The sequence below is a fragment of the Erpetoichthys calabaricus genome, chromosome 14 (assembly GCF_900747795.2).
Source record: "Erpetoichthys calabaricus chromosome 14, fErpCal1.3, whole genome shotgun sequence".
Classification (NCBI taxonomy): domain Eukaryota; kingdom Metazoa; phylum Chordata; class Cladistia; order Polypteriformes; family Polypteridae; genus Erpetoichthys; species Erpetoichthys calabaricus.
The window spans coordinates 6,605,473-6,619,348 of record NC_041407.2 but is presented as its reverse complement, the minus strand read 5'-3'; the positions used below and the strand labels follow the sequence as shown (position 1 = coordinate 6,619,348).

The window sequence follows — 13,876 nt, the reverse complement described above, 5'->3', positions numbered from 1 at the left end:
GATTTCCAGGAAGCTTTTTCAAAGCCCAACGAACCAACGTCACACACACAGAAGCCTTCAAAGCATGAAACGCCTCTTGGTCAAGCAATTGTTCTACAAGGAGCCAGACATTAAAGAGACATTACGCTTTTAAGACTGAAGGTGTCCAATGTTCACCTGCAGAACAAAACCGCCAGGGTGTGAGACAATCAAAGTTATGGTGGCACATGGAAAGAATGGATCCACGTTAGGCCGAATTCAAACGCTGGCCATGGTGTGGTGCAGCTACTCAAAACAAGGCATGCAGGCAACAAGGGAAGGAAAGATACAACAGAAGCAAAACTTTTTCTTTTTTTTATATTAAACTGTAAGTATATAATTTATTCAGATTTAAATAAGCATTATATGCCCAATAGAAACTGAACCACTTACAGCTGGAAGGAGGAGGATTCACATTGTTTGCAGCACACTCACAAATAAAGCGGTCACTTGGAATTGCAGTTGTTTGACTGTGCAGGACAACGCAGGACGGTCCTGTGGCGTTTTTTTTTTTTTTTTAAGCATCATTGATAGACAGAAAGCAACAGTATGGGGGCATTGTTGGGGGGTTGGATGTGTCCAGCTACAAAAGTTGGCAAAGTACAAAGAAACGTTCCCATTTACAACAATATAAACTGGCCTTTGCAGAATCAGTTGTACTTCACTAAATCCACAGAAATACATTTGTACCATGAATCGAGTATTTTGTTGAAGTCATATATAAATGTAAAAACACAGATAAAGCTCATTTGTAAGTGACTGCAAAAATCATGGCTTTTTTTTTTCTTTTTCAGCAGTTGCAATATGGCGGCTAGATACAAAAAAAAATAAAAATAAAAAAACGGTCTGATCCCTTCATTCCAGGGACAGTTTATTGCAATTAAATGCAAAAAATAATAATAATAATTATTGTACCATGAAGACTTAAATTTCTGTCGATACATTCAAGCAAACAAAACAAGCTTATTAAAGTATAAACATTTCTACAGTTTAGCAGCACTCTGTAAAATAGGTCATCGGCATATAATTATAGAAACCTGTATAATTCCACTTACAGAAAGTATTTTTTTTTTTTTTTTTTTTTTTTAAGTATTAAAATAAAAAAATATGATTTATTCATCCCATAGGCATCTATCTCCCCCACATTCAGGCTCACAAACAAACAAACAAACAAAAAAAGAAAAAAATTTCTTCGAAACAAAGTCCACTGGCGGCTTCTCGAGAGCTTTGAACGCACTGCCTTTTAGAACACGTTACTGGGCCAAATTTTATCCTATAGAACAAATCGTGTAAAGTGCCAAAGAAATCATCAAGTATAAAATGTGGAAAAAAAAAAAACCAAAAACTGAGATGACCCTCAAAAATTTACAAGGAGGGGCACTGGAATAAAAACCAAAAAAAACCAAAATAAAATAAATAAATAAAAGTAAAAAGAAGAAGCAGAAGCACATCTTGTCTGTGGATGTGGATGTGGGCTCTCAATACACAGCACGTCCTCTCCAAAACGCTTCAGAGGGTCCACTCCGAAGATCCAAAAAAAAATGCACAAGGGGATGTGTCCCCTGCACGGAACGAATGAGCCTCGTCACCCTGTGCCACTTTTTCAGGGGTCCGCGAGTGTGTCGTCTTGCAGATGCAGAGCACACGTAGTCTGGAAAAGGTTCTGCTGGAACAGAACGGCGATGCCTTTGTCGGGAAAATTCACAATGAGAGGGGGTTGAGGGGAGCGGGGGGGGGGGTTTCGTAAATCATATTTTTATACAAGTGCCTTTAAACAAAAGCCAAAACATCCAGCAGTGAGTTAAATTAATACTCCCACATATGTACAAGCATTTACATATATATTTTTTTTCTGCCATACAGTTTTATAGCCGTTTGTTGCCAAGGTCCAATGTCACGTTATCGCTTATCCATAACAATTAATGTGCTTTGAAAGCAGACTTCACTGATGGGGATCAAACAATCACATATATGGAATGCAGCAGCAGAGAAAAATAAATTGAATAACCGTCGATCAAAGTGCAGTAAATACCAAATGACTTGTAGCCAGTTAGTCAAATAAAAATAAAAAAGCAGTATGCACGTTTGCTTTCTCTAGAAGGCAGCAGGCATTGGACGTGGTCCCGTTCCGTGTGGAGTCCGACACAAAGAATTACACAGCGATATATTCCTTAAACGTTACGGTAAGGCAGTTCGCCGTCACGTCGGTGATGACAATGTTTCCCAGGAAAGGTTTAAAACAAGAAACGGGCTCCTCTTTGCTGGGCTGTGTTTCTGGAGGGACGGGGGTCTCCGGTTCGACTTGGACTGGCTTGCAAATCTCCGTTTCAGTCCGGGGTTTCACAAAGCTTAAGTCGATAGGCTCCTCGGGGTTCGAGTCGCCGAACCCATAGTTCTGTCCGCTGCCGTTATAGAATCCGTTGAAGTGACCGTTGACCGGTTTTTCTTGGGCTACCTGGGGTGCACTGCTAGGATCGCTGATACTCCTGGCGGCAAGAAACTTTTTGGAGACCCCCACCCTGTGCTCGTTGGGTTCCGACAGGTTGCGTTTCCTGGAATGGGCCACGTTCAAACCCGTGTCGTCTCTCCTCTGGTCTACTCGAGAGAGCACGCCCATCTCAAAGGGCCACGGTATCAAGTTGGGTTTGGTCGTCAGCTGAAGGGGCTCGTCGGACGGTGGCTCGGCCCCGTTCTCCGTTTCATGGGCCCCCTTTTCCACGCCGTTGCTCAGCTTTACATCCTCCCTGATGTAGTGTCCAGTTTTAAATTCCGAACAGCTAATTGTCTGTAATCCTTCTGCTTCCTTAATGTGACCGTTTTCTGTTTTTTCAATGCTAAGCAGTTTAATCCTTTCTGGGATATTTTCTGAAACGTCGGTCTTTCGCTCCTGAGGTTCGCGATCAGCATTAGGTTCCCCGGATTTAATCTTCACCGACTGCATTCCGTTTTCCATGTACTTACTCATGACAATAACAATTCTACCGTTTTTGTTTTTGTTTTTGACAATTTTCATTTTACTCCCAATCCCGTTGGCCAGTACATCTCTGCCGGCGTGCGTAACTCCATTTGGTTTCTCGGCCTGTTCCGTTACAGCGTGCTGAACCGGCACCTTCTTCAGATCCAAGGAAAGATCTTTGACCTGGGCCAGGCAGCCTGTCTCTTTACTGTTGACCCATTTGGGCCGCATTGGCGCCCCCAAAGTTCTGCTGTGCTCCAAATTCACCTGGCCATTGGATTCTTTACTCCTTTGAAACTGGAGGTCATACATCTTGGGGTCGGGCTGATAGTGGTGGTGTTTTTTGCTGTTGAGCTGATAGTAGTATTTCTTCTTGCCATTAATCTGTTGCTCCACCTGGCTCTCCTTGCCATTGGGTTGATACTGGTGGTGCTTTTTGCTGTTGAGCTGGTACTGCTGCTGCTGCTGCTGCTGCTGAATCTTGCTTCCTTGCATCGACTCCGTCTTGGTTATTTCTGTTTCCATGGTAGCTTCCTGGAGTCCGGAGAGGACGCCGGAACGCCTGGCAAAAGCGGGAAGCTGCAAATAAATAAAGTAGGACATTTAGCATGGGACAGATTGGCAGTCCTGTAAAGGAGATGGGTATGAAAAGTAGATAGAGGCACAGATATGAAACACTTTTAAAATACATTAGATTAACTGTATATTTTCCACAGTTAAAAAATTATAATACAATAAACTGTTACAGTAAATAATGATATTAAACAGATAAATAGATTTTATGGCAGCCAATATCAATTCCTAAATGTGGAAGATTATTTTGTAAATGATTGTTGCATTGCCTAAAGCGCATAATGAAACCCATTCTAAATTTGCATAAAGGTAGGATATTTGCATAAGGGAACACCCTCTTTGCTGCAAAGCTGTCTATTCTTCCTTCTAATTTATGCATGGAGAGAAACAAATATTTAATGATGGTTAACAAAATACATTTTCAGTGTGTTCTGAATGCTTTTTATGGTTATTGACTTATTTTTGGAAATACTGCAGCACACCCTACGACAGAAAAGCAATGTTTCTTTCTCCACTGGACAACCTGAATGACTTTGTCCTGAATGGGGGTCTGGGTGGGGGCAGCATATCATCATCATATCCATTGCTGATCAAACCCACGCACAGCAACCATTGACTAGTGTTAACTGAGTATCGCCAATCCACTTGCGTGTCTTTGGACTATGGGAGGAAACTGGAGCACCCAGAGAAAACTTGCACAGACGCGAAAGGCTGGTCCCCTTGCTGTACCACTGCGCCACCCACAACATGAACTGCATTTCAAAAATCGTTGGTTCACATCAAATGATTTAAATCAGTGGTCTCCAACTCTGGTCCTGGAGGGCCACAGGTTTTCATTCTAACCCTTTTCTTAATTAATTGGTGACCAGTTTTTGCTGCTAATTAACTCCTTTACCTTTCATTTTAATGGACTTGTTTTTTTAAAGATTTGTTCCCCTGAATTTCTTCACCGTTCTTCTGAATTGCTTCATTCCTTTCCATAAAGAAGACCAACTAAGACAGGGCTTCAAACTCCAACCAGTTGCTTAATTAAGCGCTGATTCTTGTGAATAATTAAACCTGTTCTTTAATTCCACAGCTTGTTGATACTCTCATTGTGCAATAGCAGACATTTCCGAAATTGTTGATTTTCTCCTCTTTTCTAAGAGCACTGGTAAATTGTTTTGGGGACCTGAGCAGAGTAACATTCCCGAGACCTTTATCTTTCTTTATTTTCGGATATTGTATGATGGAAACATTTTGTATCTCATTGCTGCTTGGCTGCTAATTAAGGAAAAGGAAACAAGTAAGGGTTCCGAGTCTTCAAGAGCAAGTCAATTAAAATGAATTTAATGGAAGTTAATTAGCAGCAAACACAAGTCACTAATTAAGAAAAGGGTTAGAATGAAAACATTTAGCCACAGCGGCCCCACACAGGACCGGTGCTGGGGACCCCCGATTTAAATCATTGTCTGCTGACATTTCTTCTTATAGAAAATATGCTACTGTTACTGTCAGTTTGTCTGTTCAGGATTTTAAATCACCTGTAGCTCGCAAACCGTTTGACCGACTGACCTGAAATTTGGTACACATATACTACATGACGTCTACTATCCGCTTTCAGGGTGATGATTGACCTCCAAGGTTATTCCTCTTTTTAATTTTATTTTATTGTAGAATCAACTCTCGGCAGCAGCCAGCAGGGCGGCCAAGTGGCGCATGTGTACGGGCGCCGTTCTCATCCCTACCACCTTCGCCATCACTTCCCCTACCTCTTCATATCTTAAATCATTCTTGAGGCAGATTGAAGACTTAAGTGAAAAATGAAGGAATTGCAACTCAAACACTGACTTAATCAGTTTTAACGTGAAAAGATTCCGTTGAAAGAAGAGAAAAAGCAGCCGCTAGGGTGGAGAAAAGAGCTGCTCAGGAGCAAATGAATGCTAAACATACAGAGAAAGAGGATGAAAACTATGAACGCTCAAGTCAAGTGTATTCACTGTGCAGTACGCCGCTACTGGTAATATATAAGTGACGTTGATAATCCCCTTCAGGTAAATGAACTGTGTAAGGTACGCATATTACAAGTTAAAAGCTGCATCACTAAATTGGTTAGCTTGACATAATGAATCAGTTCAGTTTACCGTGAATGACAACAAAGTTATAATTGCTGACTGCATTCATTTCACTGAGGTGATCTGTACACTGATCTATGCTCCTGACTGCTTTTTGAAGGTGAAGTGATCTCAGCTACATTTCTTCCATAACAAATAAAATTGATACCAAAAGATTACAAGAGGTGATGCGATATACAATTTATATAGAGTCTGTCTGTCTGTCACGCTATTCCCCGTGACCTACTCAGGCTAGAACCTTCATCTTGGTCTCAATAGAAAGCATATGACCAGATATGTTGTGGACATTAAGAGAAAGATGTATTTTGCATTTTAATTTAGAACCATCGTCTTTCACGTATTAAACATTTTTCAGGATTATTTGGAAAATAAGGTAAGACTCAAAGAACAAAAAAGAAAACAACAAAATGTCTGCAGAAGTTACTCTTACTATTAGCTGAACAAACAAATCAAGGTATGCGTTGGTGAGGCAAGAAATTAGAAAAACAAGTGAGGCATGCGGCCTACTGATGATTCAAGATAAACACTTTACTGCTCCTTTAGGAAATGTTTTGTGGGGGGTTTGCTAAGCCCATCTAGGTCTTCTGGCCAGATTGTCACCATGTACTCTGCTTAATGAGTGAAGGTTTAATGCCATTTGTACCTCAGCATTTCTAACATCTACAGAAACACAGCATTAAAAACTGAAAGTGATCAATGTCCACGTGACACGTCTGACCACTTTGGAATTCTCTAGCAGTTTAAACACCAACCCCCCCCCCCCCACCAAATCACCACCCCTAGGGTCCACTTCCCAGGCCATTAGGCTCATATATCAAGGACTCTCCCAGGTCCTTGCTCACATGATCGTTCTTCACAAGGATATGCCAGGCCAGTGTCATGCTTAATCAGGCATTTTCCACAAGACATCTGCAGTTACCAGGAGAAGGGATAAACTAGACAGGCCCGCATGTGCATGATGGCCTTCTTTCTGACTTTTTAGTTTTTGCTCCACACATCAATAAGACGATGAGATTGCAAATATATAAAAATACAAAAACAAAAAACCAACAGATCAAGAAGCCAGAACAGTTCAAAATGCAAACTCAATTTCACACCCTGAACGGAATGCGGCTGGCATACTGTAGGTGCCCGTCAACAACAAGCCGACCAAACTTGAATTTCTTCTTTTTAATTCTAGCATGCACAGGATGATTAATTATTGTCAAATAAAAGGGAAAAAAAAAAGTTTACCTGAACGAGAAGGTGTTTAGGCTTTGGACCCCGTTTGCGGTAACCCAGCATCATCTCCTGCCTTTCTCTGTAGAATAAAACAGAACACATTAAGCAAGAAATGTTTTTAGTCACTGCTACCTCCAAAGTGCTCATATTTAGATGTATTGCTAGACACACATTTTTTTTATTTTTTATTTTGATTTATTTGCATCGTTGGCCTGTTTTGTCCAATCGATAGCCTATAAATCTTGAGCTCAAAAACACTTTTACTTTGAGGCCCTACATTAAATTGCAGATGAAGGGGCCCAACCATGAACAGCATCGCAAGATTTCTACAGAAAGTATGGTGGTATTGTTAAGGTTTTCCTACAACACGTGGCCACGAGGGAGATATGTGCATCCACTGCAAAGTTTCTGCTTCAGGAAGCAAAGAAAACAAGCCAGCTGTCCATCACCGGCTTACCACCATCTCCGTTTCCACCTTCCCCTGGCGTTTTATGCGTATGAAAGGCATTCACGGAGGACGTTTTCACTGATAAAGATTGCAATAAAGGAACTTTAAAACATGAAAGAAGAACATCAGAAACTTGACTAACAAGAGGAGACCATTCAGTCCATCCAGCTCGTTTGTTTAGCTCAAACAGCTCATCCAGACCCTTCATAAAGGTTGTTTCAGTTCAGCAGTAATGCACTACTTTCATCCATGGTGAAACAACTAACCTTTAAGGTCATGTAACTTAAAACTCGGCAGATGGAAAAATAAAAGGCCTGTCCACTAGCAGGGCTACCAAAAGAAAAACAGAAAAATACGAGCATGCTTGCCAGCAATGGTGGGCTTGGAAATTATTAGAACGGATCCTTCAGGCCACTCTGTCAGCCTCAGTAAGCCCAACGCGCCGGCATCCCATAATTCCACCAAAAGTGCACTGCAAAAACAGATTGCTTTTCCTCCAGGCAATCATAAAGTAGTCAACGTGAACGAGCCGAGTTTCATTTGTATTCTGGCCTTGAAGGAGTTAATGGTCGGCTCCAGAGGTTTAGAGAAGCAGCTGAATGACACCAGGCTTTTATTTTTTCCGGAATAGTAGGCTGCCTGGATCTGCAAGTCCAGCTCTGTTCAGGGTCAGTAGAAATAACAGTTTTAAAAAAAGGTGCCCCCTCTTCATTTCTCTAGCCCCCCCCACCCCCCGCCCACATTGTGATTCTGTAAGGGACGTTACAGCTCCATAAAGTCGACTGTGCGCCGGCCGCTGGTGGTGATGCTAGCAGTCGCATTTGTGGCCAAGCTCTTTTACTCAGTCAGCCCCAGGAGAATTAAACGCGCGTCAATTAAGCGGGGGGCTCTTAGGGGGATGGAAAGAAACACTGCATTCCTAATTATATAGTCATTTCCATTTTAATTCAGACGCTCCAAATCGCTTTCGAGAAGAGCAGCAAAGTAGAGCGGAGACAGACAGACGGTCTACTTCACCACAAGGGGCGGGGTGGAGCTGCAGTGAGTGCAAGGCGGGGGGGGGCTGGGCTTTACCATTTATGGTAAAACTGCAAGCGCGCTGGACGTTGATCTCACCTGTTTTGAAAAGCAATCAGCAACCTTGGATCAAGGATGTTTTCCTCCGGCTCCCATGTGCTGTATCTGTCAAGGGACACAGAGAGTTGACGGGTAAATACAACTGCTGGACACAAACTGACATGAGCCTAAACTCTGAGGGCAGGGTGGGTGGACAGATAGAATTAATTTAATTTTAGTATAGTAGGCAGGATTAGATAGATAGATAAAAAATGCATTATATAATAGATAGAGATATGAAATGCACTATATTATAGATACATTGATAGATAGAACAATAAAAAATGTATTATATAATAGATAGAGATATGAAAGGCACTATATTATAGATGCATAGATAGAACAATAAAAAATGCATTAAATAATAGATAGAGATATGAAAGGCACTAATAAAAAATGCATTAAATAATAGATAGAGATATGAAAGGCACTATATTATAGATACATAGATAGAACAATAAAAATGCATTATATAATAGAGATATGAAAGGCACTATATAATAAATAGAACAATAAAAAATGCATTAAATAATAGATAGAGATATGAAAGGCACTAATAAAAAATGCATTAAATAATAGATAGAGATATGAAAGGCACTATATTATAGATACATAGATAGAACAATAAAAATGCATTATATAATAGAGATATGAAAGGCACTATATAATAGATAGATAGAACAATTAAAAATGCATTAAATAATAGATAGAGATATGAAAGGCACTATATAATAGATAGATATGAAAAGTACTATATAATAGATAGAAAGAATTTGGTATAGTAGGCAGGATTAAATAGATAGATAGAAAATAAAAAGGGTGGAGGTCTCAGGAATGTTGATTTGCTCAGGTCCCCAAAACATTTTAACAGTGCTGCTCTTAGAAAGGGCAGCACGGTGGCACAGTGGTAGAGCTGCTGCCTCGCAGTAAGGAGACCTGGGTTCGCTGCATGGAGTTTGCATGTTCTCCCCGTGTCTGCGTGGGTTGCCTCTGGGTGCTCCTCTTTCCTCCCACAGTCCAAAGACATGCAGGTTAGGTGCATTGGTGATTCTAAATTGTCGCGAGCGTGTGCTTGCTGTGTGTGTGTGCCCTGCAGTGGGCTGGCGCCCTGCCCAGGGTTTGTTTCCTGCCTTGCACCCTGTGTTGGCTGGGATTGGCTCCAGCAGACCCCCGTGACCCTGTAGTTAGGATATAGCGGGTTGGAGGATAGATAGCACTGTATTTATCTATCTATCTATCTATTTCATATCTATCTATCTATTATATAGCACCTTTCATATCTCTATCTATTATATAATGCATTATCTATCTATGAAGGGCACTATATAATGGAACTGCCTGCCTGCCTGTCTATTATGTAGTACCATTCCAATCTATCTATGAAAGGCACTATATAATAGCACAGTCTATGTTATTATATAGTGCCTGTTCCTATCAATTTATCTATCCATCAGACGGATGAGCAGGTAGACATACATTGACAGATCTTTATTGTCAGTCAGTCAGGCATTTTCCAACTCACTATAGCCAATCCCAGCCAGCACAGGGCACAGGGCAGGAACAAATCCCGGGGCAGGGCGCCAGCCCACCGCAGATCTTTATTTGTCCCAATGTTTTGTTTTTTTTTTGTTATAGAAGCTCAAAAAAATAAATATAATATTCTAACAAACTACCACCATCCTGGCCAAACAAGACAAGTGAGCAAAATTAAAGATAAAGCCTAAATTGGTGCAAACTTTTGCAAAAACAGCAGTTTTATTATATCTTAATTGTTGAATGTCTTTTCTTAGACACCATTAATGTTAAATGGCATTCAAACAGGGATGGAGTAGGAGGCTATGGATAAGATAATGGATTTAAGTATTTAAAAAATACTTGTCATTAGGTGTCATAATGAATGGCACATTTCTAGACAAACTTATACTTTACATATAACTAAGGCTGCATGGTGGTACGTCATCCTGGGCCCAGCTCTTAAGCCTATAGTGGAAAAAATGGAACCAATTGTATCTCAGAAATGTAAAGGTGTCCGCCAAATAATGAATAATAATACTGCTACAAAGCAGAGGGGATGGAATTGGATGCAAATTCTACAAACGGCCCTCAAGGTCCTCACACTCCAAATATACACAGTTAGCCTGACTGACATTAGAGATGTAATGCTGTAAACAACATTAGGACGTTGGGACAATAGAGAAAAGAAAAGGCCATTCAGCCCAACAAAGCTCACCAGTCCTATCCACTTAATTCTTCACAAATATTATGAAGTCTAATATTGAAAGTCACAAAACTCCTCCTCACTAAGGAAGCCTCCTTAAACTCTCATTTCTTGTCCGATGCCTTTACCGAAGGTGAATTACAACATTTGAGATACAGTCGGTTCCACATTTTTTGTATTTTTCCAGTTGGAGCAGAAGATGATGAGGTGGCTTGTTGTTGGTCATAGAGTGTCAGCTGTGGGATTTGACCACCCCAACCAAGTCCACATTTGTAACTGCTACACCAAACTACCCACCTAAACACCTTGTGAATTTCCCCCTGGGATTAATAAAGTATCTATCTATCTATCTATCTAAACGCTCCACATTCAAGATTCTGGAGTCGAATGATTTAAGGTTGGAGATGGTGACACTGAAAAAAACACAGGAGACAGAGCTGGTGGTGGCAGAGTTAAAGATGTTAAGATTTCCATTGGGGGTGACGAGGATGGACAGGATTATAAAGGAGGACATTAGAGGGTCAGCTCAAATTGGACGGTTGGGAGACAAAGTCAGAGTAGGCGAGATTGTGTTGGTTTGGACCTGTGCAGAGGAGAGATGAGGGGTATAATGAGAGAAGGGTGCTAAGGATAAAGGTGCAGGGTAAGAGGAGAAGAGGAAGGCCTAAGAGAAGGTTAATGGATGTGGTGAGAAAGGACATGCAGGTGATGGGTGTGACAGAGCAAAATGACGAGGACAAGAAGATATGGAAACTGATGATCCGTTGTGGTGACCCCTAACCAGACCAGCTGAAAGAAGAAGAAAAAGTCCACCTTGCAGGACATCAACAGATCAAGAAAGCTATCACCTGTGCTACTTTATGCAGAAAATGTTCTTTAAAAATTAGTCAGAGTAGGCGAGATTGTGTTGGTTTGGACCTGTGCAGAGGAGAGATGCTTGGTATAATGAGAGAAGGGTGCTAAGGATAGAGGTGCAGGGTAAGAGGAGAAGAGGAAGGCCTAAGAAGAGGTTTATGGATGTGGTGAGAGAAATGACATACAAGTGGTGGGTGTGACGGAGCAAAATGGAGAGGACAGGAAGATATGAAAAAAGATGATCCACTGTGGCGACCCCTAACCGGAGCAGCCAAAAGAAGAAGAATGATTTCTGCTGACGTTGAAGCAGAAACCCAGACAGTCTTTAAAGAAAGAACTGGGATGAGAGATGGGGACAGCTTAACTATTAGCCAAACCAACCAGCTCGGTGGGACTGAGTGGTATCCTGTCGTTTGTCAGCTTTCTCGTGCTCTTATGTTTGCAGTTGTTGATGTGGTAAATCCTGAACTGTCCGTGTGTGCAACAGGACATCTAATCCAGGATCGGTTCTTCTCGTGGGTAGTGTGCGGCTGCCAGCAACCCTTACAAAAACCAATGAATGGATTGATGGATGGGTGGAAGGACAGCCCTCTGTGATGTTTACTATCATCTTCAGATGCTCCACGTTTAACAGGCTGGTGTTTACGGAGTATGCGCGCAGAAACTCGCACACTCACACTCGCGCGCGCGCACACACACACACACCAACACCGCAGCCCTGTAACTTTATATGCTCAGTTCCTCTTCGTGGTGCTAGCATGTCATTTCAAAGAGCTGCGAGTCACTAAACACTATAGCCGTCCGATTCAAATTTCACTTTGCAAAAAGTGCTGTTTAAAAATGAGAATCCAGCCGCCCAGCTCCAGCTAAATGTGGTGTAATACTAAAATCCACACGAGCTCCGAGAAGTCTTGCCTCTGCGAACGCGACAGCGTCAAGACCCCCTTTTTTTTCCTGCGCTGTCAGATTTAAAGTAAAAGCGCGCCTTATTCTAGTTTATTCTTTAATGCAACGAAAATCCCAAATCTGTAATGGAAGGAAGCCATTTTATGCCGACATGCACACTGTATACGCAGCTATTTAAAAAAAAATTAAAACAGGATTAGCTGGCCCGGCGTTTCCATTCGAATGCATTAGTGATGGTAACATTGCGCTGATGCGAAGAGGAAAAAAAAAAAAAAAAAAAAAACCTTGCGAAATTTTAAGAAGGTTGTCAAAGGCGGGTATGCAGTGCACTTGGATACAAGCAGGAATACTGAAAAGCAGACTTACTTAGGAGACCATCCTCTCCACTTCACCAGGTATTCGATCCGTCCCTGTTTAAAAGAAAAAAAAATAATAATGATAAAAAAAATTTCAAAAGCTGCAAAGCCAGGCAACGTCACGGGCGAAGAAGGCGGAAAGTGAGCCCCGCTTCATTTCGCTCCTGGTTTCCACTGCTTTTTTTTTTTTTTTGCCCCTTTTCCCAGCCTGGAATATTGGAACAAGCGTTTTATTTACCTTTCTTATTCGTTTCTTTTCGATGCTTTCCACCGCAAAGACGTGCTCTCCGGCGGCTGGGAGCTCCATGTTTGTTTGCTGGGTGGTTTTGAAGCGCTCGAAGAAAACGACCTTCTCTCCGACTTCCACCCTCCTCTCTGGATTTGTCCTGCTAATTTTCCTGCTCGCTTGCTCGATCTCGCGCTCTCGCTAGCTGCTTTCCTAACGTAGTGATCATTGGCAAGAAGCTCAACGCACACTGACTGATCTACTGGCTGCCGCTGCAGAAGAGCTCATGCAAATAGCTGGGCACGTGACGTCACGGGAGGGGGGGGGGGGGGGGGGGGGTACTGGTGCTATGCATGAGCCGCGCTGTCACTCGGCTGGGGTGCAGAACTGCCGTGCGCTGCAAGAGGGAGCCACAGCAATGGAATGGAATGAAACGAGAGCTTCGCTGTTGCCAAAAAAATAGGAATGATAAAAGTAACGAGAGACAGAAAGGATCTTCACGAAGCTCATGAGAGGAACTTCAGAAAACGATGTGGTGTTATAGTAGGCGCACTCCCGGTGAATCCGTTCATCCTTTCCGTAAAGCTTGTAAAATTCGAGTAATGGAACATTCCGCCAATAAACCCTCGCCAGTCAACACACATCGACAGCACTTAATGAGAGTTATAATTAAACAATTTCCCAGTTCGGGTCGATTATGTCCTGAAAATCCGAACCACGTGCTCCTTTTGACATTTATTTTTATACTATTATTCGACATAGATGTAATGCACTCTTGGTCGTATATAAAAATCATTAACTCGAGGGTGTTTTACATTTTTTTTTTGAGTTCTCAACCGATGAGTTTCAAGCTTCTCTATTCCCCAATA

General features: G+C 41.8%; 1 protein-coding gene across 1 annotated transcript; it reads right to left on the bottom strand.

The window, feature by feature from the left end:
- Positions 1–731: 731 nt before the first annotated feature.
- Positions 732–13,306, bottom strand: cbx4 (chromobox homolog 4 (Pc class homolog, Drosophila)). Its single transcript, XM_028819172.2, has 5 exons — positions 13,020–13,306; positions 12,792–12,835; positions 8,447–8,512; positions 6,895–6,961; positions 732–3,553 (listed from the first exon to the last, which is right to left on the bottom strand). The coding sequence occupies exons 1-5, from the start codon at positions 13,086–13,088 to the stop codon at positions 2,171–2,173; spliced, it is 1,629 nt and encodes a 542-aa protein (XP_028675005.1). The 5' UTR covers positions 13,089–13,306; the 3' UTR covers positions 732–2,170.
- Between the last annotated feature and the right edge of the window lie 570 nt (positions 13,307–13,876).